Below are 15,814 nucleotides of genomic sequence, written 5' to 3' on the forward strand. Positions count from 1 at the left end.
GTTAAATCGTGTCAATGGTTCTTCCTCTTGTTTCGTTTTGTCGCAAAACTACAGTCAGCTGATAAATATTGATGTGATAAGCAAATTTCAGTGATGTGGTAGTGAAGGTAACAGGTCGGGCAGGATAGCCTGGAGGTATGCACACTCACCTCTAAGCTCTCCAGCATGGGTTTGAATCTCGGCCCAGCTATATGAACTGCCACCCTGGAGTTTCACAGGCAATAATGGGTATGCCATCCATAGGAAGGATGAGCAGGAGGACTGGTCTGCCAGCGATGGTCGTAAGTGGACGTTAAAGATCCTTCGGTGTGTTTCGTGAAGAGTACGTGAGTTATCCATCAGTACGTGAGTACGTGAGTTATCACCGGTACCTTGAAAAAAAATCACAGATTCCTCCTCAAATTGCTCTAATCCGAGCATCAGGCCTGGCCAGCTGGTTCCAAAAAGGTTCGGGCCAAAACCATTACTCTAGGGCGATCCCGCAAGGTGTTGGGAATAATTGGAGCGGTCAAAGAAGCGGTATATTTGAACAAATAAAACAAGATAAACTGCAGTATTTTTTCTAAAAGTCTAATCGAGTCAATCTTTACGAGGGTAATCGTTTGGAGCAGGGTATTGGGGGGATTTCTGAAAGTCTTGTCGTTTGCAAGCATGAGGGACAACTGCATCGAGTTTATAAGCCTGTCTGTGCTCAATCGGAAAATACAAACTGAAATGGGAGGCTTATCATTTTCCGGAAGTAATGGAACATCCATGGTGACTGCGTTTGCTGCTCTCGTGCTTTTAGCTTCCACGCTGTCACAAATGCTGCCACTGAGTGGCAGCGAAACCACGAGACCACGTGCGACGCAGTCACACGAATTGGCGGCCCAGACGAATGGTGACGCGCCTCAAATTGTCGCTCGGAAGCAGGATCAGCACCGTTGCATCAGGATCTTGGCGCAGTCATGGGATTGGCAAAACAACTCGTAATTTGTGTGACTTGGCAGCAAATCTGCATACTTCCGGCAGGCTGCTCTGCCCGTTGAGCACAGTCACGCAAAATGAAGCGTAAAACGTGACGTTCAAAATTCTTTGCCAATTGTCAACAGCATTAAATGATCAACACAGAGATGGACAAATTGAAAAAAATCCCAACCATTGGTTCAGTTTGGACCAAAAACAGGCCACCGTTTGCAGACAAGTTTTTGTCCCCCATCTATTTTTTTTAAACATCTTACAAAAGGAGGCATCATTGTCAGAGAGCAGTCTTTTTCGTTGCACTTGCAGGTGGTGAGATTTGGGAAATTGAAGGTGAGCTGGTGGCTAACACGCTGCTGGAAGGAAGCAGATGAGCAGCAGCGCAGCAGAAAGGAGCAGAGCCGGTGACGGTGGAACGTTCCTCGCCTGGGCGCTTATTCTAGAAATCTTTTCTATTCTGGCCTTGGGAACTTCGGTTGTGAACTCGTCGAGAGGACAGCGGTCTTCGAGGCATCCGCTGCCACTTCCAGACCCACTGCCGTCGTCGCCTGCGCAAAAACAGAATACGATTCAATCGCTGCTCACCCTGCCCGCAAACACATCTGACGGTATATTTCACAAAGTTACTGCAATTGGGGCAGTGCTCTAACCCAAATGAAAATTGCTCGTATAAATCTGGCCACAGTGGCCACTTGAGGGCACTGCATGAGCAGCTTAGCCACAGCCGAAGTATCAGTCAGGTACGGATTTGTTAGTAATATCAACCAACAAACGTCCATGAACACCAATCGGCAAATTAATGTGGAACACCAGATACATTTCTTGTTACAATAAACAAATGCAGCTTTGTTATTGGCATCAGCATGAAGGAATTTTTAAGTTACAAGTCATGGGTAAATAAATTCACATCAGACAAAATAAAACTTGCATCGCCACAGTAGCCTTGGCTTGTTTGGCATTCCTATCGGAGCACGTAGCTCATGGCGCTGAGGTCCCAAGTTTAAATCCCTCTACTGTGTTTGATTTGTCCAAATGTCTACTGATGTTCTTTTCGCTTGTACATGGAAGGGTTTACTGGCATCTACTAATGTATATGTCGAGTATGCGATTTCTGTGCAAAGCTCTACACGATAATAATAAAAATTGCTTACATTTGAATAAAAATGTCTGATAAAGTCAACGTATTAAAAATGGGGCCGATTGTACGATTCATGTTTACGGCAAGGACATGAGGGCTTCACATTTTGGCTCAGAGCTAGCAATGCCAATGTCACCATCACCCTCGTTCTATGTGCTGGCGGTGGGGGATGTGGGGTAGGAGGAAGTGGGGTTGGGATGGAATGGGGGGCGTTTTAGGAATAGGCTCGAGTCCTTGCTCGTCTTGTACAGATGTCAAGCTTTACACGTGCAATGCGAAGATCGATTCAAATCCACAGGGTATTACCAGAAGCTGATGGAAATTGACCCAGGAATGCCAAAATACAGCGCAGCACAAAGAAACCCCAGTGGCAGCTGCCTGTATCACCCGCGTGGCCATCTCAATGACTTCTGGACAAAAGGCAACTTCTGAAAGCACAATTCCACCGGCGCGTGCTCTTTTCTTGTCTCACTCTGTTCAGCAATCAATCTCTATCAATCCTGTGGCCCATGTTCCATGAACAGGTTTCCCTTTGCCTCACAGCTCCAAAAGGTGCTACTGTTACATGGAGTGTATATGGCATATGATGTCGCTATGAATCAGCAGTTCACTGAAAAGCAACTTATTGGCATGACATGTTTCATTTCATATCATGATAATAACAGTTGAAATTTCATTTCTCTCTGGTAATGACAAAAACAACTTCTACACAACACTGACTATTGGTGATATCACCGAGATAATGCCTGTGAAATATCGGCTTCAACTTGCCCGATTCTGGGAGATCTTTTAAATCAAGCAGAGTTGACTTTGATTCGTATTAGGATGTTGGATGAGAGACCTCCACAACAGGCCTAAATTTTTCCACAAAAAGTGTCAAATGGATGGACAGTAGGGTAGCTCAGTTGGTATAGTCTGCTCGGCTCAGCATTCTGGTCAAGTATTTGTTCCTCCATGGAGTTGAATCCGATTAAAACTCCTATTTTGGTGCAGTGCCGGCAGGAGCATCACTTTCTACGGACAGTCGTATGAAGCCACCTGTGACATTTGCAATTGATTTATAGATGATAAAGACCCCCTCCCTGGTGCATTATCTGCTGATACCCGTGAAAAATTCCAAGTTTTAGGTCAGTCATATGATCAACACTACCACCTGCAGTAGGTATGGATAGCACTGAAGTGTAGAAATGGCATGATGGGCCAAATGACCTCTTCCTGTATGCAAGTTTCCCTTGTAGTAGTACACCCACTCCCTATGGGAGCAGCAGTAAGGGTCATGTTATTATCCTATGTATATTCATTACAGTAGATCTAAGCTCAGGTTATTTTGTCTGCATGGGATGCGATAAGCAAATAATGCCTCAAGAACTTCTGGTTTCCTCTCTTTCAGTTTAGTGTTAAACATCAGCAGTGACCTTTTTGTATACATAGTCAATGCTCGTGGAAGAGGACGAGGTTGTGCGTTTTGATGTAGTCGACTTCACGTGGTAGTAAAGGCTCAGAAAGCTTTTCAGACAATATCCAGTCAGCACAGACCAAGGGCTCTGTTTAAAAAAAAATTACTGTTTGAAAAGGTAATAATACATGTTTGACTGTTTGTGGTTTATTTAAAAAATTACTTCTGGTAGGGGTGCCCTACGAAATGTCAGGATAAGCTATTTATACAACCTAACATGGTGTTTGTCCGAGCAGGAAAAACCCCTTGGGGAGAGGGGATATTATTATTAGACAATATTATTATTATTATTATTATTATTATTAGATATTATTAGAGGGGATATTATTGTTTTGTAATAATATTAATATTATGCTATTATCTTTAATATTGTGATTAGTGTCACCCTGAAGAGTATACACCCATAAACCATAGACAAATCCCATATCCCATAACTTTGCCCTCAACCCATAGACCCATAGACATAGAAGAGTAGACACAAATCCACCCATAACTTTGCCCTCAACATCGACGGTTTCCCAGTATCCACCTCCCCTCACATCCGGAATCTTGGCATCATCTTTGACCAAACCCTCTCCTTCGACAAATACACTAAACAGATCACAAAGACAGCCTTCTTTCACCTGAAAAACATCGCCCGTCTCCGTCCATCCCTCTCCTCCACGGCTGCAGAAACCCTCATCCACGCCTTCATCACCTCCCGTCTGGACTACTGCAACAGCCTCCTCTATGGTTCACCCTCAATAATCACCAATAAACTCCAATACATTCAGAACTCCGCTGCCCGTCTACTCACCCATTCCCGGACCCGTGACCACATCACCCCCGTCCTTTATAAGCTTCACTGGCTCCCCATCCCCCAGAGAATCCAGTACAAAATCCTCCTCTTGACCTACAAAGCCCTTCATAACCTGGCCCCATCCTACCTGACTGACCTCCTCTCCAGACACACTCCCACCCGCAACCTCCGCTCTGCTGGTACCAACCTCCTGACCCCCCCCATCCGGACCAAATTCAGATCCTGGGGGGACAGGGCCTTCTCCATCGCTGCTCCCACCCTCTGGAACTCACTACCTCACACCATCAGAGACTCCTCCTCACTCACCACATTCAAAACATCACTCAAGACCCACCTGTTCAACACTGCATTCAACATTTAACCCACAGCATTTAACCCCTGACTATTTCTTCTCCTTCTCCTTCCTTTTGCTTTGATTATTTACCTATTGATTTTTGTCTTTTTGCACTTTTTTTTTTTGTACTCTGTCAAAGCGCCTTTGGGCTTCTTGAAAAGCGCTATATAAAATAAATGTATTATTATTATTATTATTATTATACGAGACTATGGCAGTGTATGTGTGCGTGAGTCTCTGCATGTGCGCGCGTGCATGTCAGCCTGGATCTAAATATTTTTGCTTTCTTTGCAACCTCTTGTCCGATCAAAGCAAAACTTTAAACATAGGAGGGATTCCCCATGGAGAATATTTTATTGCTAACTGATGTCATAGATCGCATGGTGTGGCAGCCGTATTGGATTAAAGGAAAAATTGGACATCATTTTCTCTGAAACCACTCAGGAAAAAAAAATTTTTTTGGCATATGTCCTCAACTCCCCATCGCGTGTATAGGGTGATAACAATGACATCATCAATGAAGCAGCATCCCAGCCTTAATTGGCTGAATTGAAATCTTCATCTGAAAAATTAGTACATCTGATCTATGACCCGACATGAGTGAAGAATTAAATTTATGACATTCATATCCAATGCCAAGAAACTATGCGACATAATAGGGTGCATTTATGATATGGGTATATGGGCCATAATAGTAGCGTGTTCAGTTAACGATAGTTTTTTTGTTCAGAATGAACGCGTGAGGTGAGACTATGCGCTCTAAAAGTGTCGTTCTAGTTACTTGTGATTTTAGAAGCGACCTTGGAAAAATACCACAATTAGCTATCTTAACACGGACACACACCTAAACACAGATTTCGCCGAAGGTGGAAAACCCCCTTGGGGAGGTGCGCAAATGAAGTCACTACAACCTCCATCGTGTGACGCTTCGGCCTCCGGTCAAGTTTGGTTGAGATCGGACAAGTAATGACCGAATGTATCACGGTCAAAAACACAGACAGACAACAAATTGCGTATTTTAGTTTGATTTGCTCTTCAAATACGGTTTGCTAACTTTTAAATATTTGGTAACTATTAATGATAAAATATTGTACAAGATAAGACAAGGAAGAATTGTTTCAATTTTGGTGAAGATCCGGATCCGGATAAGAGAATGAATTTTTTTTTTTACAGTTATTCTTCACCATTGAGTGATAGTGCCAATAGCGATATATAGCACGACGTCTCAAAAAGGTGTGGACGACTTATTACAAAACTTGGTGGATGAGTTGGGTAAGTGACAAGAATAAGCCGATTCGATTTTGATTCAGGTCCGAATCCAGATTCGACCTGTTAGTGGGATACAAAATGTAAACTGTTCAGCCTGGCGGAGGTGTGTGCCCTCCCGAGTACCATTCTAGTTTTCCTTTTATTTACCTCTTCCTCTTCTACCCATTTAGCCCTTCTATTCCTGTAACATGTACACGTGATACAGGCTTTATTTATTTATTTATTTTTTTTTACAGCGGTTAGTCACATGATTGGTTCGTTAGCTTGCACCACAGGACAAACGTTTGTGAATAATTATACAGACTAGTCGACGCTCAGGCTCAGGTACAGTCTCTCCCCTGATTTTTCAGTGATAATATTGAAAGTTACTTGACAAATGTAGGCCATCATATGCCTATATGCAACTGTACTTTAATAAATAACTACGACTGATGAAAAAATTAATGAATGATCGTTTTAAGGCCATTTTCCCCGCTATAGTGGGGGTTAGCCTTGCGGGCCCCATGACAATCATGGTTCCCTGTTTGAGGCAATGCTTTTATGGCCGGATGCCCTTCCTGGCGCCAACCCTTAGTCGCCTCTTACGATGCGCAGGGATACGGTGTACCTATTCTAGATCGGGGTACACACCGTGATCATTCATCCCAGCAAGCTGGTACTCAATTTGCCGACCTCGGAAGGATGACAGGCTGAGGCAACCTCCCTGGCGTTAATTCAGCGATTGACCGGGATTCGAACCCAGGATCCTAGGTATCCCAAGCCGGCACCCTAACCGCTAAGCCAACACCAGGTTAAAATGATGTTAATAAAATGATGAAAAAATAAATAAATGATAATAATAAATAAATAAATATATATATTGGCTCCTGAATAATTGGTAAAAAAAAAAAAAAAAAAAAAAAAAAAAAAAATATATATATATATAAATATATATTACTGAATAACGTTTGGCATATATATATATATATGTATATATATATATATATATATATATATGCAGTATATATATCTATTCATATATAGAGTTCATTATAGACATCACATCAAAGTATATATATATAGTTCACTGCCTTGGCTAATAAGGACCATATTAAATTGAATATATATATATACTGTATGTATATATATTAAATTTAATATGGTCCTTATATATTATTAGCCAAGGCAGTGAACTCTGCTCTTGAACCAAAAAAGGCTTACTTCGTGTTACTGTCAGCTATCTACTCACATATGCATGAGGTGTAGTGAACCTCCTGTGTTAATATACATGTATTGGTATTGAACAAGTTTGATGTTTTACACTCCAGGTTCCATCATGTTTTAAGAACTCGCCCATCACATACCATTGTCCTGAAAATCCTCATCTTCACCTTTGTAGGCACTATGCAGGCGGTTTGTGGCGATGCGGAGGGCCATGATCTGCTGCCTCACACTGGGGTTTGGCCGCATCACGTCCAGCTCCACTTCAGGATTGTTTATCTGATTTGCAAGGCCATCGCCCATCACTTCCGGGAGGTAGCTGTGAACAGCACAAAACACGCACATGAAGTTGGCAATTTTATTTGGTTTCACAGAAAATACCTCGTTCATCAATATCAAGATTTAGAATTGTACAGTGATGTGTGTGGTGGTCTTCCCCCTGTGGTTTGGTCCATAGTCCTTCCATCTCATTTGTGTCCATAGTCCTTCCCTATTGTTTTAAACAAGTATTCTTCTTTGTCCTTTGAAGTCAGTCCTTCCTTTTCATTTGGAACAACAGCACCTCCATATTGTTTATATTAGTTCTTGGTTTTTTGGAAGTGATAGTCTCCTACCTTGTTGTTTTGGAGTAATAAGTCCCTACCCTGTCTTTTGAATCAACATGGAAGTGATATTCCACCTGATAGCTCTTTACAAAAGAGCAAACTTTGAAACTGCTTGTTGCAAGTTCTTTTCTTCATCCTTGCATCACAAACTAATTTGCTCCAGTCGTATTCCGCACCAACCTTCACCTTTATAACTCACCTCCTTGTCAAGTAGATCCATCCATTAAAGCAAAACGAATGGAAGGGTTTATGAGTTGCTGTGGCGATAATGAAATGCATGCCTAGAATGGTGTTATCGTATCAGCAAACTAGAATAAAAAAATTCGTTACGACCTTGCAAAATTTACCATGGATCAGTGCCCTCAGGATTTCTCTGTGATATATCAGCATTGTAAACCTAAACTTGCATGGTTAGACACACACACACACACACACACACACACACACACACACACACACACACACACACACCTAAAATGCTGGCTTTGCTCACTCCTCCCTTCTTAGTTGTTTCCTTTGGCAATGTATGGAGAGATCTCTCTCTCTACAGTGGTCAACCAACTCTGGAATTAAATGAACTTGTGTTGCATTCCATGGGACCAAGGTTCATGCTCAATCATCCATCCACATCAACCATCTGATGGACATACACCGCGTGTGTCGGGAAATGTGGATCTGCTTCCCAGTCGCCCTTTCATCCGATTGCATAAATATGCCTCATTGGACAAGATGTGCATGAGAACATGGCTGCTTAAATGCTGTAGTTGCAAACACATCGCAAGCGCAAACGATGCGCCCAAGCATCTGTCGCGTTTAACCCTTTCCTCGTTTGAAAAATACAACCAAAATAGAAACCCGGCACTCCCGCTTCCTCGGCATCACATCATGCAAGAAATATGTACACCTGATTCCAGTAGAAGTTTGCTCTAGATTAGGTTCAGCAAGTTCCTGGTTGTCACAGCTACTGTGTAATTGGGATGTGTTGGAAGAGGTGCTCAACCACACACAACTCAAGCATCAGACTCAAGAACGGATTCAACATTTGTAAGACTCAAGCATAGTGGGCTGAAGCAATCTTAAAGAAATGCAACAGCTCCAATAAAATGTTGATTTTTAAAGGAATTTTCTCAAGTTATTTTTTGAAGCAAAGGCTTTATGGGCATTCCCCTAAAATTCCCCTAAAGATTTCCCCTAAAAACATTCTCATTGTTATGGTGAAAACAACTTTTCATGCGTCTTGTAATGCGTTTGGACACGTCTCCTCCAAACATCCATCCCAACCTCCCAGCCCCCTACTGTCGATGCATACTGTTTTGCTTGTCCAACGTTAACTGATCTAATGGACTATATCATGTGTGGGAAAGATCTATTGCGAGTTTCATTCCATAATGTGCTGCAGGATTATGTCATCACGTGGAAAACAAAGAGCCCACGACACACTGAGCGTACATTTGCACTGAGTCAATTAAAATGCAATCGAATAAATCTCTTATGATTAATTAATTTTGGATCGACTCAATTTCTGCTTTTATTTCTTCCAATTACATGCGGCAAAACAGGAATTTAGTTTTGAGTCGTTGTAAAAATATTAAAGGACTGTGTCACGACACCATTCTGCACAACCTTTTTTTTTTTTTTTTACTCTTGCAAAATCAACAATGATATCGGTGAAGTCAACCAGCTTCAAAATGTCGTTCTCAATTGACATCGACATCAAAGCATCAAGGTGTTGTTCTTTAATTGCAGAACGTGACTCTGACTTCATCCACATCAATTTTGAGAAGGAACATTCTCCATCAACCAATGTGGGCCTGTGATGGTGGCGGGCCCATGACAGTGGTGGGCCCTGGGAAACTGACCCTTTTACCCAATGGATAAAACGGTCCTTATTCCAAGAGAGTCAACCAACTCCACCATCTGACGAGTTGCGTTCCTCCACCAGTTTTCAATTTTGAGAAGGAACATCCTCCCTCAACTTCTGTGAGCCCCTGACGGTGGTGGGCCCTGAGCAACTGACTCTTTTGTCCATTGGATAAAACGGTCCTTATTCCAAGAGAGTCAACCAACTCCACCATCTGGCGAGTTGCGTTCCTCCACCAGTTTTCAATTTTGAGAAGGAACATCCTCCCTCAACCTCTGTGGGCCCCTGACGGTGGTGGGCCCTGGGCAACTGACTCTTTTGTCCATTGGATAAAACGGTCCTTATTCCAAGAGAGTCAACCAACTCCACCATCTGGCGAGTTGCGTTCCTCCACCAGTTTTCAATTTTGAGAAGGAACATCCTCCCTCAACCTCTGTGGGTCCCTGATGTTGCTGGGCCCTGAGCAACTGACCGTTTTGCCTATTGGATAAAACGGTCCTTATTCCAGGGGAGTCAAACAGCTCCACCATCTGGCGAGGTGCTTTGCTCCACCAGTGAAACAAATCACGTTGAAGTTGTTTACAGTATCAATCTCTTTCGATTACTTCAACATTGCACAGATTTTCGATTTCTCTCTTCTTTTATTTTTTGGCGGCACCGAAAAGACGAGCTCTGAAATGCAAACGAACGATGTCCCCAAGGAAGGACATCAAAGTCACATTCCCATGCAAACAGTTCATCTTATGATACTGTATGCACAGGATGCTCGCTTTACATATTCACTACCTGACTCAACCTGATTCAGAAGTTAATTGGAATCCAGGACAGTGCGGCCATTTTGTAAAGCGCATAATTCCTTATGCGTTCGACAATCACAAACACCATGGCCCAATGCCCTGCCAACCACACTCCGCACCGTACCTAGAGTCGGTTTGGATGAATGTATTCAAGTGAAGTCAAGGAGACCCTCTGTATTTACATCGTGTCGCCGAGTGTCATGAACCTGCCAAACTAGAGATGGGACAAGAGAACAGTGGCCTATGCCCGAGGATCTGGTTCCCTGTAAAGGTGTCATCATGTGTCCTTCAATCTATATATGCAAAATTTGCTAAAGTCCAATGAGAATCCAAACTTTCATTCTGACTTCTTTTTTTTTTTTTACAATCCCTATATTTTTGACCAAGACTCTCGAATCGATTAACCCCATTTGACATCACTGCATTTGTTGCTTCACGTGTGAGATTCAGAGTCCCGAAGGATTTATAAAAAGCTCGGTCCTCCAACAATGGACAAGGTCATACTAACATCAATGACAAGGTTATCCGCCTGTAATTGTGTAAGTATTTCGTGGATATTCATTTTTAAGCCGTACAAAGGGATTTAGACGTGAAGAATAACAGTGAAAAAGAAATGTCGTATCTCACAGATTACTACCGTGTGCACCAGTCATGTGAAACTGTGAAAAGCTTAATATGTTAGAGGAGAGTTAGGATGTTAGTCATGTAGGGGTCTTTCACCCAGAGTAGTTAGTGCATGGACTAAAAAATGGATAATGCATGGAAAATCCTCCCTGAAAAGGTAGTGGCAGCAGAAACAGTTTTGATTTGATATGATGTACCATACTCTTTACAGAGCACTGTTGCTGCCGAAGCAGTTTCTTGGCAAGGGTTATACTGGGTAGTTTGCCATTGCCTTCCCAGAAGTTTGTTTGTTCTCGTTAAGCTCACATGGAACTTAGTTTCAGGGGGCTTATGGGATTGCGCGTAGTCTGTCCATCAGTCAGTCAGTCCGTAAACACTTGCAACTTCTTCTCCGAAACTGCTGATGGGATTGTGACCAAACTTGGCTAAAATGATATTTCGTATGTTGTGACTAAAGTTTGGTTACGACATTTAAAAAAAAGTCGAGGTCTAACGGGGTATACTATGGGTCAAAGCGAGTCCAGGTTTGATCCCCCAAAATAAGAATTTGCTTTTTCCCCCGAAACTACACACGCAATTTCGATGAAACTTGACTACAACCTTCATCCCATGTGATGTACCAAATTTTTTTCATGGCATTAAAAAAAACATCAGCCGTCCCCCCCCCCCCCCCCCCCCAAGATAGGTATTTACTTTCTCCTCTGTTACATCTTTTGTGGGTCATCCATGGTCACCAGTGGTTCCCTGGTTATCTCCAGCCGTGTGACTATATGTCTATTAATTATGTGCTGTTTGAACTCAGTAATTCTGTCCCCTGTAATATTGTCTATTAATTACATACGTATATTAATTCCATCCCATGATGACTTCCTCCTCAGTATTATTATTCTACCAGGTGAGTGCCCAGAGGTATTAAAAAAAAACGTTCTTGGTATGACCCAACCAGGGTTTGAACCACCAACCTCCCAGACTCAGAACAGATGATCATGATCTGGTGGCCATGATAAGATGTCCATGGTCATGATCTGGTGGCCATGAATGATCAGAACATCATGCTAGCAAGTCTGGTTGCAAAAACAGTCGATAAGTTTAAATATGACTTCAATAGGTACCTGGAAGTATTGGGTATAAAGGAGTACATGGATATTGGCAGGACTTGCAGGTAAATTAGGTATGGATGGGTGATTGTGTATTTATGCAGTAGTTCTGATGTTGGTTTTTGTTAATTCCTCACCAGACACCCATTATTCCCTCCTCCCCCATTAAACCCACCCCTTCCCCCCAATTTTTTTTTGCCATGGATACATCAAATTGTCCATTACATTAGCATTAAAAATGATGACCTTAATAAAAGCTCGGGTCAATTGGACTAAAATTTATTATTTTTCAGATGAAAATTGATATTAGAAGTGTGACCTTTGAGCTTTTGACCTTAAAGATAGTTGGTTTCCAAATTCATTGAGACACTATGCAATTGCTGTTTAATTTTCACAAGTCAATCGGATGAAAATGGATGATTTTTCAGATGAAAATTGATGATTTTACCTTGAGTTGACCTTTGGACATTTGACCTTTTGACCTCAAAAACAGTTGTTTTCCCAATTCAGTGATGCACTATGCAATTTTCTTCAATCTCCAGGTTAATCGGATGAAAATTGATGATTTTAGAAGTTTGACCTTGAGTTGACTTTTGAGCTTTTGACTTTAAAAATAGTTGATTTCCCAATTCAATGAGGCACGATGCAATTGCTGTTTAATTTCCAAGTCAATCGGATGAAAATGTATGATTTAAAAAAAATGAAAATTGATGATTTTAAACGTTTGACCTTGAGTTGACCTTTTGATCTCAAAATAGTTGCTTTCCCAATTCAGTCCTGCACTATCTAATTGCTGTTTAATTTTCCAGTCAATCGGATGAAAAATTACAATTTTAGACATTTGACCTCAATATGACCTTTGACCTTTGACCTCAAACTCAATAGGCTTATTCCTTTTGACCAACTCCACCGTTTGGTGAAGTTTTGTGAAGATGGTTTAAAATTGTGACCTGTAGGCGATTGACAGACAGACAGACGGAATAACGCACAAGACCAACCAATATACTTGAAAACTCTTCGATTTTGCAAGTAATAAAGGAATTTGAAAAAAACACTCTGGTAATGTCTCTGCAACTGTCCCACTATCCTCTTCACCAATCCCACCCTTCCCCTTAAGTGAAATGTACGGCATATAAACTGATAGGTTGAATTAATGTATGCGGATGAAGTACAGATATGATGCGCAAAATGACCTACTCCTGCGTCCAAGTTTAATGTACACTCTCCCAACACGTTCCAATAACTTTTTGAACACCTCTCATTGGAGATCAATAATTAAGATAAACAAGTGATTATAAAACGAATCGAGCAAAACGGGACGAGATCGATTAACCCCTCGGTTCCATTATGTGTTCATTAGCAGCAACTGCAAAAGGTGGATTACCCAATGGAAAGAGGAACAGGGAAGACAATAAGACGCAAAGAAAATGCACAAACGCATGATAAACATTTGGAGTGGCAGATGGTCTGCCAGGATTCAAGGAACCCAAACCGCCGGCAGTGTGTTTGATAAGGCTTAATAAGTTTAATTGTCCTGACACAGCAACACATAAGCGGAACAGTTGGTACATTCTTCCAAGCCATCTGTTCCATGTGGATTAATAATCGAAAAAGTGGGTACGTGCGCAAACGGGGTCTTTTGATATGTGCATGCTGACCAGGTAAGGAGCCCATGAACTAACATTGTCGTGGCTTCCAAGATGGTTTGAATAACCAGGTAAGGATCTAATATCTAATGACCTAACACTGCCACTTCCGAGATGATTTTAGGAACCACGTAAGGAGCTAATGACCTAACATTGCCACTTCCAAGATGGTTTGAGGAACCAGGTAAGGAGCTGATGACCTAAAATTGCCACTTACAAGATGGTTTGAGTAACCACGTAAGGTGCTAATGACCTAACATTGCCACTTCCAAGATAGTTTGAGGAACCAGGTAAGGAGCTGATGACCTTACATTACCACTTCCAAGATGGTTTGAGTAACAAGGTAAGGGGCTAATGACCTAACTTTTCCACTTCCAACATGGTTTGAGTAACAAGGTAAGGTGCTAATGACCTACCATTGCCACTTCCAAGATGGTTTGAAGAACCAGGTAAGGAGCTAATGACCTAACATTGCCACTTCCTAGATGGCTTGAAGGACCAGGTAAGGAGTTCACGAACTAACATTACCATGGCTTCCAAGATGGTTTGAAGGACCAGGTAAGGAGTTCACGACCTAACATTGCCATGGCTTCCACAATGGTTTGAAGGACCAGGTAAGGTATCATGACCTAGCATTACCACGGCTTCCAAGATGGTTCAAAGGAACAGTTGGAGATGGCGAAAGAAGAGCGCAAACTTTCCGTTCTGATGCAGCTTCGGCAGGGCCCCATTTGTTGTGGAGCATGTCGTCCCGTTTGTAGCGGGGCACGTCGTCCCATTTTTAGCGGGGCACGTCGTCCCATTTTTAGCGGGGCACGTCGTCCCATTTTTAGCGGGGCACGTCGTCCCATTTTTAGCGGGGCACGTCGTCCCATTTTTAGCGGGGCACGTCGTCCCATTTTTTTAGCACGCGTCGTGCCATTTTTAGCGGGGCGCGTCGTCCTATTTTTAGCGGGGCGCGTCGTGCCATTTTTAGCGGGGCGCGTCGTGCCATTTTTAGCGGGGTGCGTCGTGCCATTTTTAGCGGGGCGCGTCGTCCTATTTTTAGTGGGGCGCGTCGTTGCCATGGCTTCCACTTCCTAGATGGCTTGAAGCCAAGATGGCTTCCACTTCCTAGAAAAATGGGACGACGGGGGGCGTCGTCCCATTTTTGGCGGGGCGCGTCGTCCCATTTTTGGCGGGGCGCGTCGTCCCATTTTTGGCGGGGCGCGTCGTCCCCTTTTTGGCGGGGCGCGTCGTCCCCTTTTTGGCGGGGCGCGTCGTCCCCTTTTTGGCGGGGCGCGTCGTCCCATTTTTGGCGGGGCGCGTCGTCCCATTTTTGGCGGGGCGTGTCGTCCCATTTTTGGCGGGGCGCGTCGTCCCATTTTTGGCGGGGCGCGTCGTCCCATTTTTGATGGGGCGCGTCGTCCCATTTTTGGCGGGGCGCGTCGTCCCATTTTTAGCGGGGCGCGTCGTCCCATTTTTTAGCGGGGCGCGTCGTCCCATTTTTAGCGGGGCGCGTCGTCCCATTTTTGGCGGGGCGCGTCGTCCCATTTTTGGCGGGGCGCGTCGTCCCATTTTTGGCGGGGCGCGTCGTCCCATTTTTGGCGGGGCGCGCCGTCCCATTTTTGGCGGGGCGCGCCGTCCCATTTTTGGCGGGGCGCGCCGTCCCATTTTTGGCGGGGCGCGCCGTCCCATTTTTGGCGGGGCGCGCCGTCCCATTTTTGGCGGGGCGCGCCGTCCCATTTTTGGCGGAGCGCGCCGTCCCATTTTTAGCGGATCACGTCGTCCCATTTTTAGCGGAGCAGGCTGCCTAGGAGACAACAACACCTCGTGTGCCCTAATGACGCCACAGTGTTTTAACAGAGTAGGTGACTTATCACCAGCACCCTGAACAAATAACAGATTCATGCCTCAACTGCGGCAACCAAGTGGTTTGATCTTCTTGGAGGTTTCTTTACAACAGGTTAGACCACTCGCTATCTCAGAGTGTAGTCGTTGCTGTCTGGGCTACAGCTTCTGCTCTATAAACGATCAACCGGGTGGTTC

At 43.5% G+C, this 15,814-nt stretch overlaps 1 protein-coding gene across 2 annotated transcripts in view; it reads right to left on the reverse strand.

Annotated features, from left to right (window-relative positions):
* Positions 1-889: 889 nt before the first annotated feature.
* Positions 890-15,814, reverse strand: part of LOC137432881 (glypican-6-like) — a 554,701-nt gene continuing 539,776 nt past the window's right edge. For both annotated transcript variants that reach the window (XM_068125169.2, XM_068125167.2), the window contains 2 exons: positions 7,300-7,475; positions 890-1,508 (listed from right to left, as the gene is read on the reverse strand). In XM_068125169.2, coding sequence (XP_067981270.1) covers positions 1,306-1,508; positions 7,300-7,475 — 379 coding nt within the window. In that variant the 3' untranslated portion in view covers positions 890-1,305. The remainder of the gene's footprint in view (positions 1,509-7,299; positions 7,476-15,814) is intronic.

The sequence above is a fragment of the Myxine glutinosa genome, chromosome 8 (genome assembly GCF_964187855.1).
Source record: "Myxine glutinosa chromosome 8, kmMyxGlut1.1, whole genome shotgun sequence".
NCBI lineage: Eukaryota > Metazoa > Chordata > Myxini > Myxiniformes > Myxinidae > Myxine > Myxine glutinosa.